This window comes from Cyprinus carpio, chromosome B3 (genome assembly GCF_018340385.1).
Source record: "Cyprinus carpio isolate SPL01 chromosome B3, ASM1834038v1, whole genome shotgun sequence".
Taxonomy (NCBI): domain Eukaryota; kingdom Metazoa; phylum Chordata; class Actinopteri; order Cypriniformes; family Cyprinidae; genus Cyprinus; species Cyprinus carpio.
The window spans coordinates 39,237,667-39,256,460 of NC_056599.1; the positions used below are offsets into that span (position 1 = coordinate 39,237,667).

The 18,794-nt window shown below is 35.9% G+C and overlaps 1 protein-coding gene across 1 annotated transcript in view; it reads right to left on the minus strand.

Moving 5' to 3' along the window:
* Positions 1–2,907: 2,907 nt before the first annotated feature.
* The window catches only part of LOC109051318 (tumor necrosis factor receptor superfamily member 16-like), a 38,013-nt gene continuing 22,126 nt past the window's right edge, over positions 2,908–18,794 (minus strand). The window contains exons 4-6 of the mRNA XM_042720982.1: positions 13,348–13,570; positions 11,989–12,191; positions 2,908–5,402 (exon numbers count right to left, since the gene is read on the minus strand). Coding sequence (XP_042576916.1) covers positions 5,350–5,402; positions 11,989–12,191; positions 13,348–13,570 — 479 coding nt within the window. The 3' untranslated portion in view covers positions 2,908–5,349. The remainder of the gene's footprint in view (positions 5,403–11,988; positions 12,192–13,347; positions 13,571–18,794) is intronic.

Here is an 18,794-nt window from a genome sequence, read left to right on the forward strand (position 1 = left end):
CAATTTATTTGTTGCCTTCACACTGAAAGAATAAACTTCAAATGTGCATGCTGCTAAAAGGCCAATAAGTTGTGCTGGTATGTATTATTCTTTATGCACTGCTTCATTGAAATTCTCAGCACAGCAAATTTCACATAGTTTTACAGAAGGAATCTGATGCTTGGCCCATGTTGTTGGGGTGCAGATCTTAAGGGCTTTGTTTTGGTTGGGTTCCGCACACTGTGTATTGTGATTGCTGCTAAAAAAAAAACAAAACAACTTCTTGGGGCTAGTATTAGTTGTGAAGCCTCTGAGGGCCATATAAAGGTTGAACCACTGAATAACTTCAACCATGGATCATGGGTTTGGTGCCTGATTCCCAGGGTGTTCACATGACAAATCAAAACAGGGTGTCTAAAAATTTAATTAAGGATATTTTTTTCCTTCAGACGACGTCAGCCTTTGGTCAGAACAATCACACACACAATAGTATGACTACGCTGAAGCCATTAGTATCTAGATGTTTGATGTTTTATATAAGCCATTGTTCATGATATTGGCATAAAATCTTGTCAATCTTGTCAGGTGAAGCATTTATTAATTTTTTTTTATTTATATATATTTTTTTTTTATCATCTATTTTTGGAAAATCACTGTTTATAATTTTTTTTTTTAAATCCTGTATGTTGGGAAAATCACAGCTAATAATGGAAACAGACTGTGTGGTAGCAGTCATATTTGGTTTTTATTTAATAGAATTCTAATGCTTTAATTTCTTGTTACATAAGTGTACTGTCATAACAACTCCAAGAAACAATTTACACAATGCAGTGTACAGCATGGATTACGTACAGAGAACATTCAGCTCCACTGGAGGCCGAACAGGGGAATTGATTTTATAAAGCATCATTTGGAGGTTCTTCCTAATATCCTAAGTTGAGTCTCTTAAATGTGATATAGTCTCTATTTGAACTAATAGTTAATGTACAATCCCTTTTTTATATCAACATATCTGTAAAACGCAAAAATTATCAAATATTGCCAATATTTAGGCTTATGAGTGAAGAGCTCAAAGATTTGTAAATTAGGTTGCGCTGAGGTGAATGAATGGAGTTGTCTGATGTAAATTACCAGTGACATTTATATGATACTTTCAGTTTTTTGGGAGGGTGTATCATCTATTCCCACAATGGGATGGACATAACACATACGGCATTTGTCTTTTTACACTGCAAAACAAAAAAAAATTCTTAATCAGTTTTTTGTCTTCTTTTCCAAGAAAGTATCTAAACATTCATAAAGCAAAATAAAATCACTTTCAGAGAATATATTTATTTAATTACATTTTACTTACCCAACTGGTAAACTGTTTTAAGCATAAATCTAACATAATTGTATAATTGTAACAAAATATATATATTTGCAAGTGGTGAAAGAAACTTAATTCAACATAAATTCTCTGAAAATGTTTTGTTTCTCAAACAAGGATGTTTAGATATTTTGCCTGTAAACAACACAAAAATACTAAATAAGAAGGATTTTTTGCAGCGTAGGCATTTCTCAGAAACAGAATAATAGATAACATTCACCTGGATGTATTTTACCTGGATAATGACATACTATTTTGAAATCCTCATCAACATTTACTTATAACTAAAGATTAACAAGATAAAAAACAAAGGCAAAAAAACTATCACATACACTTAACACCGAACATACAGAATAAAAATTGATAACACAAACATTTTACATGAAATCAAACTTGTTGAACACTGCTCAAAGACACCTGACCAAATCTACAGGCACTTTCTGGTGATGGACACTCGTTGAGTGTTCAAATTCAATCTGTTTTAAGTGCTACGAAAGTAAACTGTCTCTATAAAATACTGCTCTCAAAGAATAAATCTATTTGAAAAACAAACAAAACACTTGTTTATAAAAAAATAAAGAATTACTCAAGTAGAAATGAAGAAAGATGGAGGGATAAGGATGGAGTTTTTTAGTATGTGAATATATTGCAAACAAGTTTTGTTTTCATCTGATACACAGTCTGGCTGACAAATGGATTTATATCCATTTAAGTGGACATTTTAATGTGGAGGTGTTTTATGTATGGCAACTTTGGCACATTCCAGGGAATTGATTCAAGACTTCATCCACCTGTTAACTTCAATTGTTTTAGATGCTTACCGATTGATTGATTGATTGATGCAAGTTGTCTGGTTTATATGTGAAACACATGGTAAAAGGCTCTCCTTCACACTTATATTCTCAGAACACATTACGACAACCAATCAATTTAACATTCTAGGAAAATATAGCCATATTTTCGATATAGTATACTCACATCACCACCCCCTGAGAAGCATCAATCACTCAGAATTTTATTGTTATTTCATCACAACTCTCTCTATGTCTACGTCTGCCAACTTCTCTGCTCTGTGTTAAGAATCAAAGTGTGGGATAAACACAAGCCAGTCTGTTCTCAGCGCATTCCCGCAGACAGACGAGAGATCTTATCTTGATCTCATCAGGTTCTCTCAAGTAGGCTAATATCAGAACAAACATCAGCGATGTGCCCCACGAGTGAACGTTCAACCCATGATGTGAATTAAACACTAGCATGCGAGCAACTCCAGAAGTCAATGATATGCTTCGCTGCCTGATTTAATGGAAAGCGCAGCTCTAGGGGAGATGCACACTACTAAAGCCATATAAAAGCTGATGGAGCCGACAACCTGCCTGCCAAAAAAGGAGGCAGTGATGTTCCACCGACTCATATATCAAACTTTAAGGTAATGCATGACTTCAAGTGGGAACTGAATTAGAGTCTAATAGTTTAAACCAGTCAGTAATTTACCTTGAGTACAAGAATAATGGCCCTGCTGGAAAATCCAGCTTAAGATGGTAGCGTTTTTTTTAACATGGTAGTCGGAAAACCATGGCACTGGTCATACCAGCTTAAGGTGGTCAAGTTGGCTTGAACAAAGCTGGCAGGTCAACCAGTTAAAGACTGGCAATGTTCTAAAATACAGCTATCTGCTTAAGATGGATTTTGCATGGTGTTGTTGTATCAAAATGTGATTAATCACTGATGTACACTCTTAAAAATAAAGGTTTTTAATTGTTCCATTAAGAACCTGTAACATCCATGGAACCTTTCCATTGCACAAAAGGTTCTTTAAAGTGGAAAGAGGTTCTGAAATTTAGAGTGTTCTTAACACTAAAAGGTTCTTTGGGGAACCCAAAATGGTTCTTAAGTTGCATCACTGTGACAACATTTTTTGGACCCTATTTTTAAGAGTGTAGGAATATTAGTGGAGCTGAGAGCAGAAAAGTTGGACGGTGAGTCCCAGAATGGAGAGGCAGAGCTTCAGGGAAGGGAATCCGAGCAGTGCAGATCCCCGGGAGAGTGAACTGACTGTGGGGAAGAAAAATGGAAAGCTTCAGGGGTAATTACGACCTGCCTGACAGGAATGTCTCACTAATGCCTCTCATGTTTATTCCAGAGCCTGACAGTGAGCGCATTAGAAATGCAATGAAAGACAGTCCATTAGATACTGTGTGTGTGTGTGTGTGTGTGTGTGTGTGTGTGTGTGTGTGTGTGTGTGTGTGTGTGTGTGTGTGTGTGTGTGTGTGTGTGTGTGTGTAGGTGTGTGTGGAATATCTGTGTTAGGTCCCTTAAGTCTATTTACAAGTGCAATATCCATTGGATGGATAGAAAACAGGAAGCAAAGACTATTTGTAGTTGTTCTGTTTTTTGTTGTATGTTAACTTGTTTGTTTGTTTAGACCATTCCGATTTACTCTAAAGCTTATATAATAATGTTAAGGTACTTTTTATTGCCCCTTAGTCCAGGTCAGTGATGTATTCTTAGACCAGCTCTCTTTCTCTCAGCTTCCAGCTCATGACTGCTGAGATAGTTGAGTAATTCAAACCACATTATAGCATCTGAATCTGCATCAGCATTCACGGAATGAATCATGTAACCAAGACAAAGAGTAAGAAAGTATGAGCAAATGTGGCAACAAAAGATGAAGAAAATCTAGACAGATGACTCATCAAGAGCTACAGTAAGAATCACTGATTGTTGAGTCTAAGAAAAAAAGATTTGTTTAAGGCTTGTGAGACTTAAGTCAGTGTAGTTACTATGTAGTTAATATGTAGTTAAAGATACACATTTGGAGTTTTAAGTTTTCAATTTAAATATTAGCAAAATAGTATAGTTTTTGTTTAGTAAATAGTAAAGACAAATTATTAAGGTGGTCGATAAGGTTTCCTCAAAAGTACTAAAAGAATCATTACAGGAATCCTTAACGAACACGTGCTGCTAAGTTAAATCCAAACCAAATCCCTATCAAACCTGAATTCATGGTGGGATATAAACACGGTGATTACTTCTAGGAGTGCATGATGGCATGAAAATAGTTGTGTAGATCTTTAGTTCTGGTTTCTCTTTGCACTGTGACTCAGATTTCTGAAGAGGTAAGGTGAGAAGATCTAGGCAAGGAAACCTAAACTGCAGTAACTAGAGGAAGGCAGGGAATACCGATACGCTATGTGTGTGTTTTATAGAGAAAAGGTTGTGAAAGAGAGAAAAGGAAGGCGAGCTGAGTATAGATCTGAGTCATTACATTATTAAAGGTCAGCAAATGTCACAGTCGTGAGTTGTTGCCCATAAACGCTGACCTGCGATCAGCTGCTTTGAAACTAGACGGCAACTGGTAGTTCTGCGCTAACTGCATACAACCCCCCAAAGTTTTAACACACACCTGAAAATGTGTACAATTCTGATTAAATAAAGGGCCTTGATGTTATAGACAAAATCTATTAATACTTCAAAGATAAGGCAAAAAACGAAATCCTTATTAGATCAGGAAGAAGGCTCCAGGTGGAGGAACCATGGTGTGGCTGCTAAGTTGCGCGATATCCGTGAAGCTTGTGTTAACGTCTATTTGCGTCCTCTTGTGAAGCCCGGGACATTCAGAGTTTGTGTCACAAGGGCACATTAATATATCTGAGAAACCCAGCATATGTTAAACATTCATCAGAGTTTGTGGTGGGTTTCAGTATACATTATGGTGAACTTTCTTCAGGGTAATAGGCTCATGTTTATTTAGAAGTAGCTATTTTAAGCCAGTGAGTCTGATCGCTGATGTGGATCCATTGGTGCTGTTGAACCAGCTCATCAGTGAATAGTCCCTGCTGGGTTCAAAAGGATCAAAGGTCTTGTGTCTGTGTCCCTTGCTGGATGGCCATCATGGCTTCGCTCTTCCATTCTCCTCTTTCTGCTTCCTTGTTTCCTTCACTCCATCCTCTCATCCTCTCTTTATTGTTATATTGATAACATAGCATCCTCTTCCTCACTGGTCAGGCCTGAGGTGGGGGGGAGTCAGGCTGAGCCCCTCCATCCACTCTCACCACTAGAAGAATAAAGAGAAAGAAAACGTTAGTGGTTCGTGGTTAAATTCTTCAAGCAGTAATGTTTGCAAGTCAGTGACTATACTAATTTATTATTTACTAATTTAAATCATTTTCAGATCAGTCTTTGACAATTCATTTTAGTGAATCCTGTGGTTCATTCAAAGGATTCATTTTAAACACTTTTTCCTGAAACTGAATTTGAGTTAAATAGTGCTGATTTGTCCCAAATTACTTGACTGCATAAAATTTCTCTATACAGGATTAATAGTGCACACCAATCATTTTTTGTAATTACACACACACACACACACACACACAACTATCTAAAAATATTAGGTCAGTCATTCGTTCGTTCATATGTTCATTCATTTGTTCATTCGTTTGTTTGTCTGTCTGTTTGTTGGTATATTGGCTCATTCATTTGTTTGTTCATTCATTTGTTTTTTCATTCGTTCGCTCACTCAGTCATTCATTTAATTATTTATTAAATGTTTCAAAAAAGAAGTCTCTTATGCTAACCAAGCCTGTATTTATTTGATTACATTTATTTGATTACAGTATTAAATTAAAAATACTGTAAAATAGTAATATTCTGAAATATTATTACAATTTAAAATAACTCATTTCTTTAATATATTTAAAATATAATTTATTCCTTTGACGCAAAGCTGAATTTTCAGCATCATTACTCTAGTCTTCAGTGTCACATGAAATCATTCTAATATGTTGATTTGATGCTCAAGAAACATTTATTGTCATTATCAATGTTGAAAACAGTTGTGCTGCTTAATATATTTGTATAAACAGTGACACATTCTTATAGGGTTCTTCAATAAATAGAAAGTTCAAAAGAACAGCATTCATTTGAAATATATATTTTTTAAGTTTAAAAATTGCTATTTTATGTTGTCACCCTAATTTATATCCTTATTGTTTATTGTGCCACACAAATACTGCCTCAATGCAGTAAGCTATTTTTCGCTAGTGTAGATCATTTTCAAAATTGTGGTTTGACTGTAGTTGAACTTCTTTGACTAATGAATAACTTAAAGCAATGTCACAGTAACTTCCCTAAAAGTGAACATTGAATATTACAGAATATTACACTAGGGGACTTTCAGTTTGTTCTTACACTGTTTGACATTTTGTATCTGTGTCGACTAGTCATGGATCACACAACTTCAGTTATGAATATAGTTGACTAGAAAAATGATTACTTATTGTGCATGAATAGTAGTAACCTTTAAATATTATTGGTGTGCACTAAATCATCCTTTACGAAGAAATATAATGCATTGCCTCATGTCATGTTAAAATGGAAAACTGAAAACTTTTTCTCACTAAATAACATGCAGGTTCCATTTTTAGCCGATTTTAGGCGAGCAGCGAGCAGTCCCCCTGGAGCTCTGAGCATCCCGTTCCCCTCTGCCTGCCCTAACCATTTAACTGCAATCACTACTACATTCAGCCTGAGACACAAATGCCTCATTTTCCCACTAACCCTTCAATCTGTTGTCAATTGTGGGATGCCATGGAAACAGTTCCGGAATGCTGCAAGTAGGCTTTTAGTTCTGAGAGCAATTCAGAGCTGTGCCATTTGTGTAATACCAAAAAAAAAAAAAAAAAACACCTTTTTCCCAACTAAAACAAAAAAAAAAAAAAAAGACACCTTTTTCCCAACTTGTAAATGATATCATAGAAGTCTATGGAGACAAATGTAGCCATACCCACTCACTGGAGAAACAAAAGTCTACTGTTTAATTAGACAAAAAAAAAATAATTGACAATTTTCTTACAGAGGTAAGACATGCCAAGACCACTCAATAGAAAATCTAGGATTAATTCCAATATGAAGTAAACTGTGTACACTATAAACAAGCAGTATAAAAAGGCAAAAAATAAATAAGTACTGTAGTGCTCAATAATAACAAATTTAGATGTTTGGGGGTAAAATACAACTTAACCAAACTGGAGATTGTTTGTCATATTCTATTCATACTTTGAATCAAACCTGGAAATGCTACAGTCTTTTGTCCCATGAGGGGCGTCCTACATTTTCAGTGTCCTCAGTGGGGGATGCGGTATTTTGAAATCACATTCTCTCAGCCTACCGAGGGTAGTTCTGACCAAACGTTATACTCAAGAGCAACTCTGAGAGCACTGAGAAAGTGTGAGAAAATGTGCATAGGCAAATAGCAAACGTAATATTTCAATGTGGCTTTTTCTTTCATAGTTAAATATAGTTCAACAATATTATTAAAGGGACATACTGTATACAAAAGGCAATGGACTGTTATGAGTCAAATGCACAAAAAAGTGTTGAACTTTATCAAATGTAAACAGATGTAAATAGAGAGGCGAGAGACATGTACCTTTAAAAGGATAGTTCACCTTCGTGTTATTCCAAATCTGTGTGACTGACTTTCTTCTATATCTTCTATTTATTTGAAATATCTTTAGTGTTTCAAAGAAGAAAGTAAGTCATACAGGTTTGGAATTACATGAAGACAAAAGCTCCAAATGTCAATGTTAAACCTGCACTGAAAAAAGGGAAAATGGGGCATTTAGATGGATGAGAATGAATCTGAAATGTATATATAGAAAGGAAGAAAAGCGTAGAGTGATATCAGAAAATGTGCCTGAAATTTGCTATGGTTCATGCCGTACTGCCAGCCTTCGACCAGCTCAAATGAGGCACAGCCCGATGGGAATTGTCCCGACTCTCCCGATTAGCCGCTCAGACCTTGGCAGATGGCGTGACTGATCTTCATGTTGAGCAAAGTGTGGATCCATGTGATCACAAGTGCCTGAATCGAAGAGGACTGAATTCCTTTAAAAAATTAAATACCCTTTCACCTTCATCCATCTCCTCTGATATCCACTCATCCATTCGTTCATTCCCTAGAGTCTAGTGAAAGCTTGGAAAAGTAAGAGCTGCTAGGGAGTGACAGAGAGGGAGGGAGAAAGAAATACTGGTATACCAGCACTAACTGCTGACAGTATGTTGGTAACTCCTCCTGATCTACTGACACAGCACATTTACACCAGTTAATCAAGTTATCTGTCACTCCTAATTGACAGCAACAGACAACAGAGACCAGTGACTCTAACTAAGAGTTAAATGAGGAGATATGTACAGACAGGAACTGCTGATTCTGCAGCACATTCACTGGCCTCTTGGGTGCTCTAACAAGTTCGCCCTATTAGCTAAATAAAAATACATCTGCACACATTTCTGAATACACCATGTGGGTCGTCTGAACGTTTTAATGATTCCGTAGAAGCAGCGGCAAACATTTGAAGCTGATGCTTATTGGCAACTTGTTGGTAGATCAAAAAAATGCAGGCACTGACGCACCAGTAGGTCTAAAGTCTTCCTGCGATTTGTCATACAACAGCTCCTAATGAGCCAGTCTTACTGTCAGACTGTCTGGCCAGTGCATATTTCTCTAGCCTTATTCAACTGTTCACTGACCATCTACAGTGTTTTGCACACAAAACTAGAAAGTGCTATCTAAAAATCTGCAGCTTCAATCTGATTCTTCTTCATTTCCGGCAGGTTTGACTATTTTAGATGAACCTTTAGGTAAAACTTGTAAAAACAAAAATGTATGGTTTTGCTTGTATTTCATACACACCCTTAGACGGTTCTTGGCCAAAATAACATGCAATGGGCCCTTGATGCCATTAGACAAAAGTCTGGCAGTGCAAGATGAAACTGACATTGATGTTATTAGCTGAAGAGGCGGTGGTTTCTTAAACCTTCTAAAAGCTTTTAAATTTGGTCATTTTAAACCCCATAGTTAATTGTATTCAAAAAGTGCACTGATACATCAATTAAAAAGACTTCTAAACATGATTTAAAATGATAAAATGAAAATAAATGTTTATTATGTACTGTATTAGGAGACAGATGCTGTGATGGAAGATCCAAGGGCAAAATATTGATCACTAAATGTGGGCACTGAGGACTGAAGCTATAGACAAAGAGACCCTTGCCACTAATTTGTTTACAACTGGCGTCTGTGTGTTTACAGTAGCCATGTTTGAGAAATAAAGGAGGGTTTGCCAGAAAAACCTGATGGAAAAATCACACCTGTTCTGGCTGACATTGGTACATTATGTGTGTGAATGCATGTGTGAATATGTGTGTTTAGACAGAATATAACACTCCAATCCTAACCTAATCAACTCAAGGCAGACAGCAAAGAGAAAGGGAGCAAACAAATGTTGATGAGAAGATAAATTACATAGAAATAAACTAAAAGGCATGTGGATGAGTCTCAGAAAACTTATCAAGAACATGTCAAGGCCTTATTTCACCCCAAAATGAAAAAAGAAAGAAAAAAAAGAAAAGAAAATCGATTTTCATTCCAAACAGTTTTGGAAAAATCAAACAGTTTTGGTTACCACTGACTTTCATTATATGAAAAAATAAAAATTCACTTGGATATATATATATATATTATTTCTTTTTTTTTTTTTATTTTTTTTTACTGCATTTATCATCATATTCTAGTAAATAATTACTTTATTATACAGTAATAAAGAAAAATAATAAAAAAAATCTTAAAAGTAAAAATGGTCAGATATAACAAGGTAATGAGAACTTTGGGAGGACATGCTTAAATGTGATGTCACAACGCAAACAATCTTATGATTAGCTCAATGCAAATGGGACCTGTATGTGTTTTGTTGTATACTGGGCCTCTATGATGGTGTTGTTTCAAGGGTCTGCTTCACATTCCTGACACTCTTGTTTTTGTTTTCCTCTTTCTTTGCAAAGGTTGCATCTCCTCCCCCCAAACCCATCACTATTCACCACCCAGCTCCCAAGATGCACTGCTGCACCCTCTCAAGAATGTGATAAGTCTCATCTCCAAAACCCAAGACTGTCTTTTTCTCCCTCGTCTAAATCGGGTCTGAACTCAATAGTCTGATCATCTCTTTAATAAATGCCTGTGCTGATGTCCTTCTTTCTTTTTCTTTCTTTCTTTCTTTCTTTCTTTCTTTCTTTCTTTCTTTCTTTCTTTCTTTCTTTCTTTCTTTCTTTCTTTTTTTCAAAGAGGACTGATTTATGTATGACAGGTTAAAATAATGCCTTTGGCTCAAAGAACCATTTTCAATAAACGCAAATGAAAATGCTACTATTTATTTATTCATTAAGAAGGTGCTTTTATCCATAGTGATTCACTCAGGCCAGTACTTTCTCTCTTTTTCCTTCTCTCTCTCTCTCTCTCTCTCTCACACACACACACACACACACACACACACACACACAGTCGTGTGGAACATTCGATATTTGACATTTTAATAATAAACTGTTCAATGTACTAACCTCTCTTTGTAAACAGACTATACTGATGCCAATATCATGATCTTTAATTTCTCTGTTCTGTGATATTTGCAGGCCTTAGTCACAAAAAAAACAGTGATTATTTATTCCTCAAAAGCATCAGTTAAAGGATCAGTTCACTTCCAGAATAAAAATTTCCTAATAATTTACTCACCCCATATCAACCAAGATGTTCCTGTCTTTCTTTCTTCAGTTGAAAAGAAACCTTCATTCCTTTTCGACTGAAGAAAGAAAGACATGAACATCTTGGATGATGGGTAAACTGTCACAAATTTTTTATTCTGGATGTGAACTAATCCTTTAAATATTTTGTGTTTTAAAAGTTTTCTCTAAGACTGTTGACTCAGAAAGACACAATATAGCACATCGCTTTAGATATTTAATGCTATTGCATTGCTGGATTTTCTTTGTCTTTCTTACCTTTTTTAACTCTCTGAACAAGGCAAGAGGAATATAGAGTTTGGGGAATCCATTTAGCAAAAATTGTTATTATCTGCAGTTCCTTTTGGACACACTAGTGGCGCAATAATTACACTGCACCTTTAAATGAGTTTTGGGTGCTGAATCAATTATATTAAGTGATATGCATACAGTTAATGTTCTTCCAACCTAGACCATTTGTCCCCAGTGAAGATGTTTGACATCCTTCCATGCACTTTGCGCCAGGTTGAATCAACATGGCCACTTTATTGTTGAGCTGTAATCCCTCCCTGTCTCGTCCCCATGGCGTCAGTCCTGTGCAAAGGAACTAGGGGACTATAATTGCCGACTTGTGGTCTTTTAAATATTACTGAACAGCACACAAGCGATTTAGAGATTTCCCTGGAATGTATGAAAGTTCTTCTTGGGTTTATTTTCAGGGTTTGTGCGTGTATATCTATGCAGCTCTCCACTTGTGTGTTCCTTTTCAGATCTGAATGATAAACGTGTCAACTGTGTCATCCACACCCAGCCTTACATGGAAACCCAAGTGTATAAGATAGTGGAATGTAAAAAAGATATGAGAGCGAATGGAGAGATGGGACAGGGAGAGAGAGATACTAAAGATACACACAAGAGAAGTGAGAAGTATGGGAGTACATTTGTAAAATGCACTGTACAAAGTGACACTGGCTCAACCAATAGCTTGCGTTAGATCACAGTTTGTTTGAAACTAACTTTCCGTTATTTAGACTGGTGCAGAAATGACAATAATCCTCTTGAGCCCTGTCTTTAGCTCGTGATCTTACCGATCTGATCTGCTGCATGCAGCTGTGTGTGGGCCTGCGCCTGCGTCTGTGTCTGTGTCTGCGCTTGCTGCTCCTGCAGACTCTGGCTGTCCACTGAGATGCCGCTGTCACTGTGCAGCTTCTCTCCCTCTGGAGATGGTGTCTGATTGGCTGTGGCTGCGCGATTATTAGCTGCCTGTTTATTCTGCTTGCAGCTGTTCCACCTGGAAGGCACAGATGCACATGTACAGCACAAATGAAAGTAATGAATGAGAGGAAAGCATAAGCAGCTTTCAATTTCAACAACAAACGTGTTTGCACAGTGCTGTTTTAAAAAATGAATTATTATAAATATTTAACTAAATTTATAGATTAAAATTAATTTAATTTATAGCTTGTTATTAAGTTAATATAAATAACATCACACACAATAAAGTAATAAAGTAATTATTAAACATAATTAGCTGAAACAATCATCTAAAAATGACTTGAAAATCCTTTATCTGATTTGGTGTTCCCAGTTTAAAATGACAGGCTGGTAATACTTTACTTATGAATAATGCATTATAAAGGGTTATTAAAGGGTATAATGCATTATAATTATTCATAATGTGCACTGTAAAACATTATATCTTGTCGTGAATAAGTACAACTGAATTTAAAATGCATATAAGTGTTATAATGTATTAACTGTGGTTACAATTATTCATGAGATGCATTATAAAGTGCATTACCAGGCATAATTGATGCATTAAAACTACTTTTATAATGCATTATACATAAAGATTTCAAGGGCCTTGTAAAAATTGGTTGTAAATTTCTCATTGTGCTATATTATCACCAAATCTTGCATTTAATCTTTTTGTCAGCTTGTTTTCTTTCAATTATAACAGGTTTTGTATTTCTTTTTGCAACACTGATCTGAGCTTATACACCTCAATTTTTTAATGAAAAATGAAATTTTAAATGAAAACAAGTTGACAAACAGATTGAATCCAAGATTCAGTGATGATATAGCAAAATGACAGATTTTAAGTGATTTTTTGAAGGGTGGTTATTTTTGACCGTGAACACCAGAAGTGTAACATGGTGGGGGAAAATCCCCCCAAAAACTATGAAAATTATCCAATTTGGGGGTGTGAGTAAAGTCACTAAATTTCAGCACAATGTGATAACATAAACTAGCATTTTCAGAAAAAAGAATATCCTCTCCAGGTCAAAATGACTGGAACACAGCATGAGGGTTAATCTAAAAATCCAGCATAAGTACAAATTAAGTCCAGGCCTAAATTATTCACCACCTATCAGTGTCCTCAATCATTTCAATCTGTTCTTACGTCTTTATTTTAAGTTTTTTTTTTTTTTCTCTCTATCGCTCACCTCTTGAAGATGATGTAAGCCAGGAGGCCGACTACGACCGCTGCAAGGATGGGGCAGTAGATGGGAATCAGGTTCTCGTTTAGCCCTCTGCCAATGAAATGAGGGGGGCTGGGTTTGGGTGTGGTGGCGTCCCCTCCGGGGTTGGGGCTCCACAGACGGTTGGGATCAGTGACGAAGGAACTGGAATCACTAGTGGAAGCAGGATAGGTAGGACTCAAAGGATCTAGAAAAGAAAGAAATACAATCACACATACATTAGCTCTGAATGCAAACTGATGGTGAAAACTTCTGCAATCTGCTGTTACATCCAAACAGAATTCAAACTATTTATGTAAATTAAAATGTAAATTAGATATTGAATGGAACCTAATGAGACCATTAGTAGAAGGTGTGAAATTGACCAATGGCTGTCTGGATAGTGTTATATGATATATAGCCCTTTTCACCCACTAAAGGCACTATTTGTCTTTTTTTCTTTCTTCCTCTCTCTATTGATTTGATGCATAATTTATACAAAGGCAACCCCCCATAAACTCCTTCCAGTTCCCAATAGAGCACAACAGTGGCCATCCACTTTTTCAGAGGCCTTTGTGTCAGAAGTATTTTCCCTATTCATTTTCTCCATAATCATTAAAACCCAAATGAACCAGCTCTGAGATTAATCACATTACAAACTTTTGGTTTAAATCGAAATACTTAAAACTGTTAATAATACATTACTCATCCAGTGAAGTAATGATGCAAATGATGGTGAAGTCATGAATTCAGTAAGTTTTAATAGAAAGCAAAATAAATATCTCTATGGAGGAATAAATAAATGGCCTTTACTTATTAAACCCAACTGTTGCACTTATACACACACACACAACTTTCCTTTGTTTTACTGTTGAACTCTTCGCTCTTTCTCAAGAAAAGAGTCCAGAATCGAGTGGAGATCGTTATGGTTCATATCTTTCATGACTGTAAAATTGGTGGTGACAGGGTTCGATCTGGCTCAACAGGAGGTCTTCATGTTGCCATGACTGTCTAAAACACTCTCATTCTCATCTGAACTCTTCCAGAGCGGCCATATGCGTGACTGATTGAGCAGTGCTGAAAGAACTTTGGTTTGATTTACAAGAAGCTCAGCTAAAGGAGGAAATAAAGTTGGTGTCGTTTAAGAACCAGCACTCTTGATTAACATTGACAAAACATTTAGGATTTGGAAACTGCTGTTAATCTTGCCTTTGATCTCACCACAGTATGAAAATTCAGCTTAAGCTGGCTATTGACCAGCCACTATGTTCTAAAGCCAAAAATCATTCTAAAAGTGATTCCAACGATATTGTTATATGTGTGGACGTCCCTATAGACCTTAGACAGGGTAGCACACAGGAATGAAGACAAGACTGTGAGGAATAGAAGTACAGTGCTTTCAATGGATAGTACTGTTGTTTAAACACCATACCGATCATTCAGCTAACAAAACATCTTTCCAAAAAAAAGAACTTTCAGTACACAAAACTCTATAAAACATTTTTACAAGATGTGAGAAGGTGATTTAGGTCCTTAATACATTGTGTAAAGACTGCAAGTCTATCCCTCACAGCCTAGTTTTTATCTACATTAAAGGGGTCATAAACTGAGAAATCTATTCCCTTGATCTTTTGACAAATAAGAGGTCATTACTATAAAAACATCCTGTAAGTTTCAGAACTCAAAACTTGTCAGTAAAATCTTTTTACCACGGATTCATTTACAAACAAGGCACAATTCGACACAGGATTTTCAGAAAGATTAAAACTAAAGATTCATTTACAAACAAGGCACAATTCGACACAGGATTTTCAGAAAGATTAAAACTAAAAGATGATGCTGTACTTAGTATATTGGATCAGGCAGTAATGTCTCAACACAAGTGTGAGGAACTGCTTTTATTACATGGTAACTTTTGCTTTGTCTGTTATTACAGATCATTTGAAATGTACTGAGTATTTGTGCCTTTTTAACCTAAATCACAGCAGCGTCCATCTGTGAAGAATGTAGGCTGTCAATAATACACAACTATTAGCCAATCATGCAGTGGGCTTCTAAATAAACATTTTGATATAAAAATCTTGATAACTTTAGTGGACATCAGAGAATAGTATAAAATAAAAAAACAAAGGCAGTTCATGACCCCTTTATATTCAGTATGATGTCTAACCCGATTAAGATCTCAGTCTATTATTAAAAATTAATAGTTATTGTTATCATTATAGTTATAGTCCTTGGTGTGAACCAGCTAGAAACCAGCTACTCTGTTCCACAGCAACTAGCTTATTGTTTTTGCTTCATTTTATAGTCTATGAATTGTCTGTAAAATATGAGTCATGTTTGAATATTAAAGTCATAATGAAAGTGACTAAGTTATGAGCTGTTTAACAATTAATTAAAGAAAATTGTTTTCTAGATGGATTTGCAGACACGCACACACAGTCTTCTTATCTTTGGCACACCTTTCAAACTTGTGGGCATCTAAAGATGTGTAGCTGCCCTCTTTCTTTTCTTTATCAGTCTCTTTCACATGCTGTCTCTCCCTCAGTAGCTGTCAGTCTTCTCAAGACCTCTCCCAGCCCGTCTCCTCCCTCTTTCTTGAAGGAAACATTCATTTGTTTTCTAAACGAGTATGCACTAAAAGTTAAACGATTTCTGAAAGTGCTCTCTCTATTTCTTTCTCTGTCTCTCTGATTGAAAACAGAGTATGTGAAATTGCGATATGTGGATGTGTTTTCAGCCTGACTGAGCTTGAAACCTGAGTGAAAACGAGGATTTGCTTTTTTAGACAGAGGCTTGTAAAACTCACCCAAGCCAAAGGTTAACAATTTTAAATTCTTCTCTTTTTATTTTAAACATTTTTCTTCTTAAGTGGGCGCTTTCGTGACGAGGTGCCAAGTGTGAAGTGCTTGTTAACCCTCAGCTGGGTGCCTTATTTAATGAGGAGTCTTTATTCTCCACCTCTAACAGTGCTGTTTTTTGGAAGGGATTTTAATGCTTATCTGGCAACCCTTTTCAAGTTTGTTATAATGGCTCTCTTTATCTAACAGAAAACACTCTCGAAAGACTGTCACACACACAGCAATCCTTATTCTCTCCTTTTGTGTGTGTGTGTGGGGGAGTGTGTGATAGACAGGAGGGGGGACGATAAGAGCCTGATGTGTGTGTGTGTGTGTGTGTGTGTGTGTGTGTGTGTGTGTGTGTGTGTGTGTGTGTGTGTGTGTGTGTGTGTGTGTGTGTGTGAACGGATGGATGGCTAAATGAACAGAAGCTTTGCTGTTAAGTGCTCTGATTAGCTGCAGTAATTACACTAGCAGGAAGCATTAACACACACGTATGCGCACACACTTATTAATCTGTCGTAAACAAGGATTTGTTATTTAAAATGTATATAAATAGAGAAGTTCTTAAATTTGGGGCTATTTGTTTGTCTATGCATGTTTGTGTTTTTGTCATCGTTTAGAATTTTTTATTTGGATTTAATTTACATTTTATTTTAAATTTGTCTTTTCAGTTTAGTTTAGGTTTTGTTAGTTTTCATTTTACCATAGTAAGCTCTAGTTTCATAATACGCCAAGAAAAAATTGATTTGTATTTTATTTTAGTCCCAGTTATGAGACTGTATTTTATTTTAGTTTGTTTTTTCCCAGGTAATTTAGTTTTTATTTTTATTTTGGTTAACAAAAGTGTTTTCATAGTTTCAGTTTTTGATTTATTTAATGAGAATGATGCTGAGTATGCATTCTGGTCGTCCTATAAACATTATTACCCATAAGATCTCATTCCATGTTGACATAAAATCAGTTTTTGTGCAGCAAAAAAAATTACATTCTAGATAGAAAAGCACACACACCCTCCCTCCATGCACAGCTCTCCCAGAACAGGAGACATGGGCCGATAATGATGCTTTGAATTTCTTGAATTAAGCAAGTTCTCTCTCTCAGTCTTTATTTGCTTGTTTCTCATGGTTTCCCAACAGAATTCATAACATTAAAGGGATACTCCATCCCAAAATTAACATTTTTTGTCATTAATCACTTACCCCCATGTCGTTCCAAACCCGTAAAAAATTTGTTCATCTTCGGAAAACAATTTAAGATATTTTTGGATTAAAACTGGGAGGCTTGTGACTGTCCCATAGACTGCCAAGTAAATAACAGTGTCAAGGTCCAGAAAAGTATGAAAAGCATCATCAGAATAGTCCATCTGCCATCAGTGATTCAACCGTAACGTTATGAAGCAACGATAATACTTTTTGTAAGCAAAGAAAACAAAAATAATGACTTTATTCAACAATTTGTCTCCTCTGTGTCTCTCCGCATCAGCGTTGAATAAAGTCGTTACAGCTTCATATCTTTATGGTTGAACCACTGATGGCAGATGGACTATTCTGATAATGTCTTTCATACTTTCCTGGACTTGACAGTGTTATTTATTTGGCAGTCTATGGGACAGTCATAAGCTCCCGGTTTTCATTCAAAATATCTTAAATTGTGTTCTGAAAACGAACAAAGCTTTTATGGGTTTGGAACGACATGGGGGTAAGTGATAAATGACAAAATTTTCATTTTGGGGTGGAGAAACTCTCTAAGTATGTGAATTACATCGCTAACACCATAGAATAACATATTTCTAATAGCTGGGCACACAGTAACACCTGCACAACTGGGATTTACATACAGTGTCTTCTGTTAGTTAGCTAGGCATTAAAGAACTTTCTAATCTCTTAAATTACAGATTGGAGATTAAAGGAATATTAGACTAAAACTGAGAGTAAAATTTATCTCCAGTAAGAAATGTGATATTTTCCAAAAAAAAAAAAAAAAAAATTAATTCGGGCACAGTTTTTTTCTCTATATAGTGTTGATACAGCATCTAGTAAAATTAAGCTGTAATAACAGCATACTGGCAAAACAGATCCCGCAAACGCTCCAGTGTTTGTTCTCTGGAAAGCATCAGAGGTTTCTATTTACAATGTGTTTTTGCAGCATTGAGCAATATAGCTGATCACAGACATATCTGTGGATTTCTTGAAAAATTAGATGCATTTTAGTCAGAATCCACTCAATATACAGTAGCTCAAAATGCCAGAGTTTTTGTTTAATGCAGAGGTCTGCACACTCCTTTCAATATAACAAAGTGTAGACACAATATAAAAGATTCGTTGTGTAGTGTAGAGAGCTTGGTTGATTATAATGGAACTGTGTGAGATCACTGTGAACTAAGATGAGTGACAGATTTTAGTGGTTATAAAGGGAGAGAGCTCTTTTTGAGCTTTCTTTGCTATTTTATTCATTCAGAATTTTAATAAATGAAAATAGTTTTTCATGCTGCTATAAGGACCAGAGGCAACACGCTGCAAATTAATCTACATATAAACATGGGATTCACTTTCGAAATTGCAAAGATTGACATAGAGATTGAAAACCATA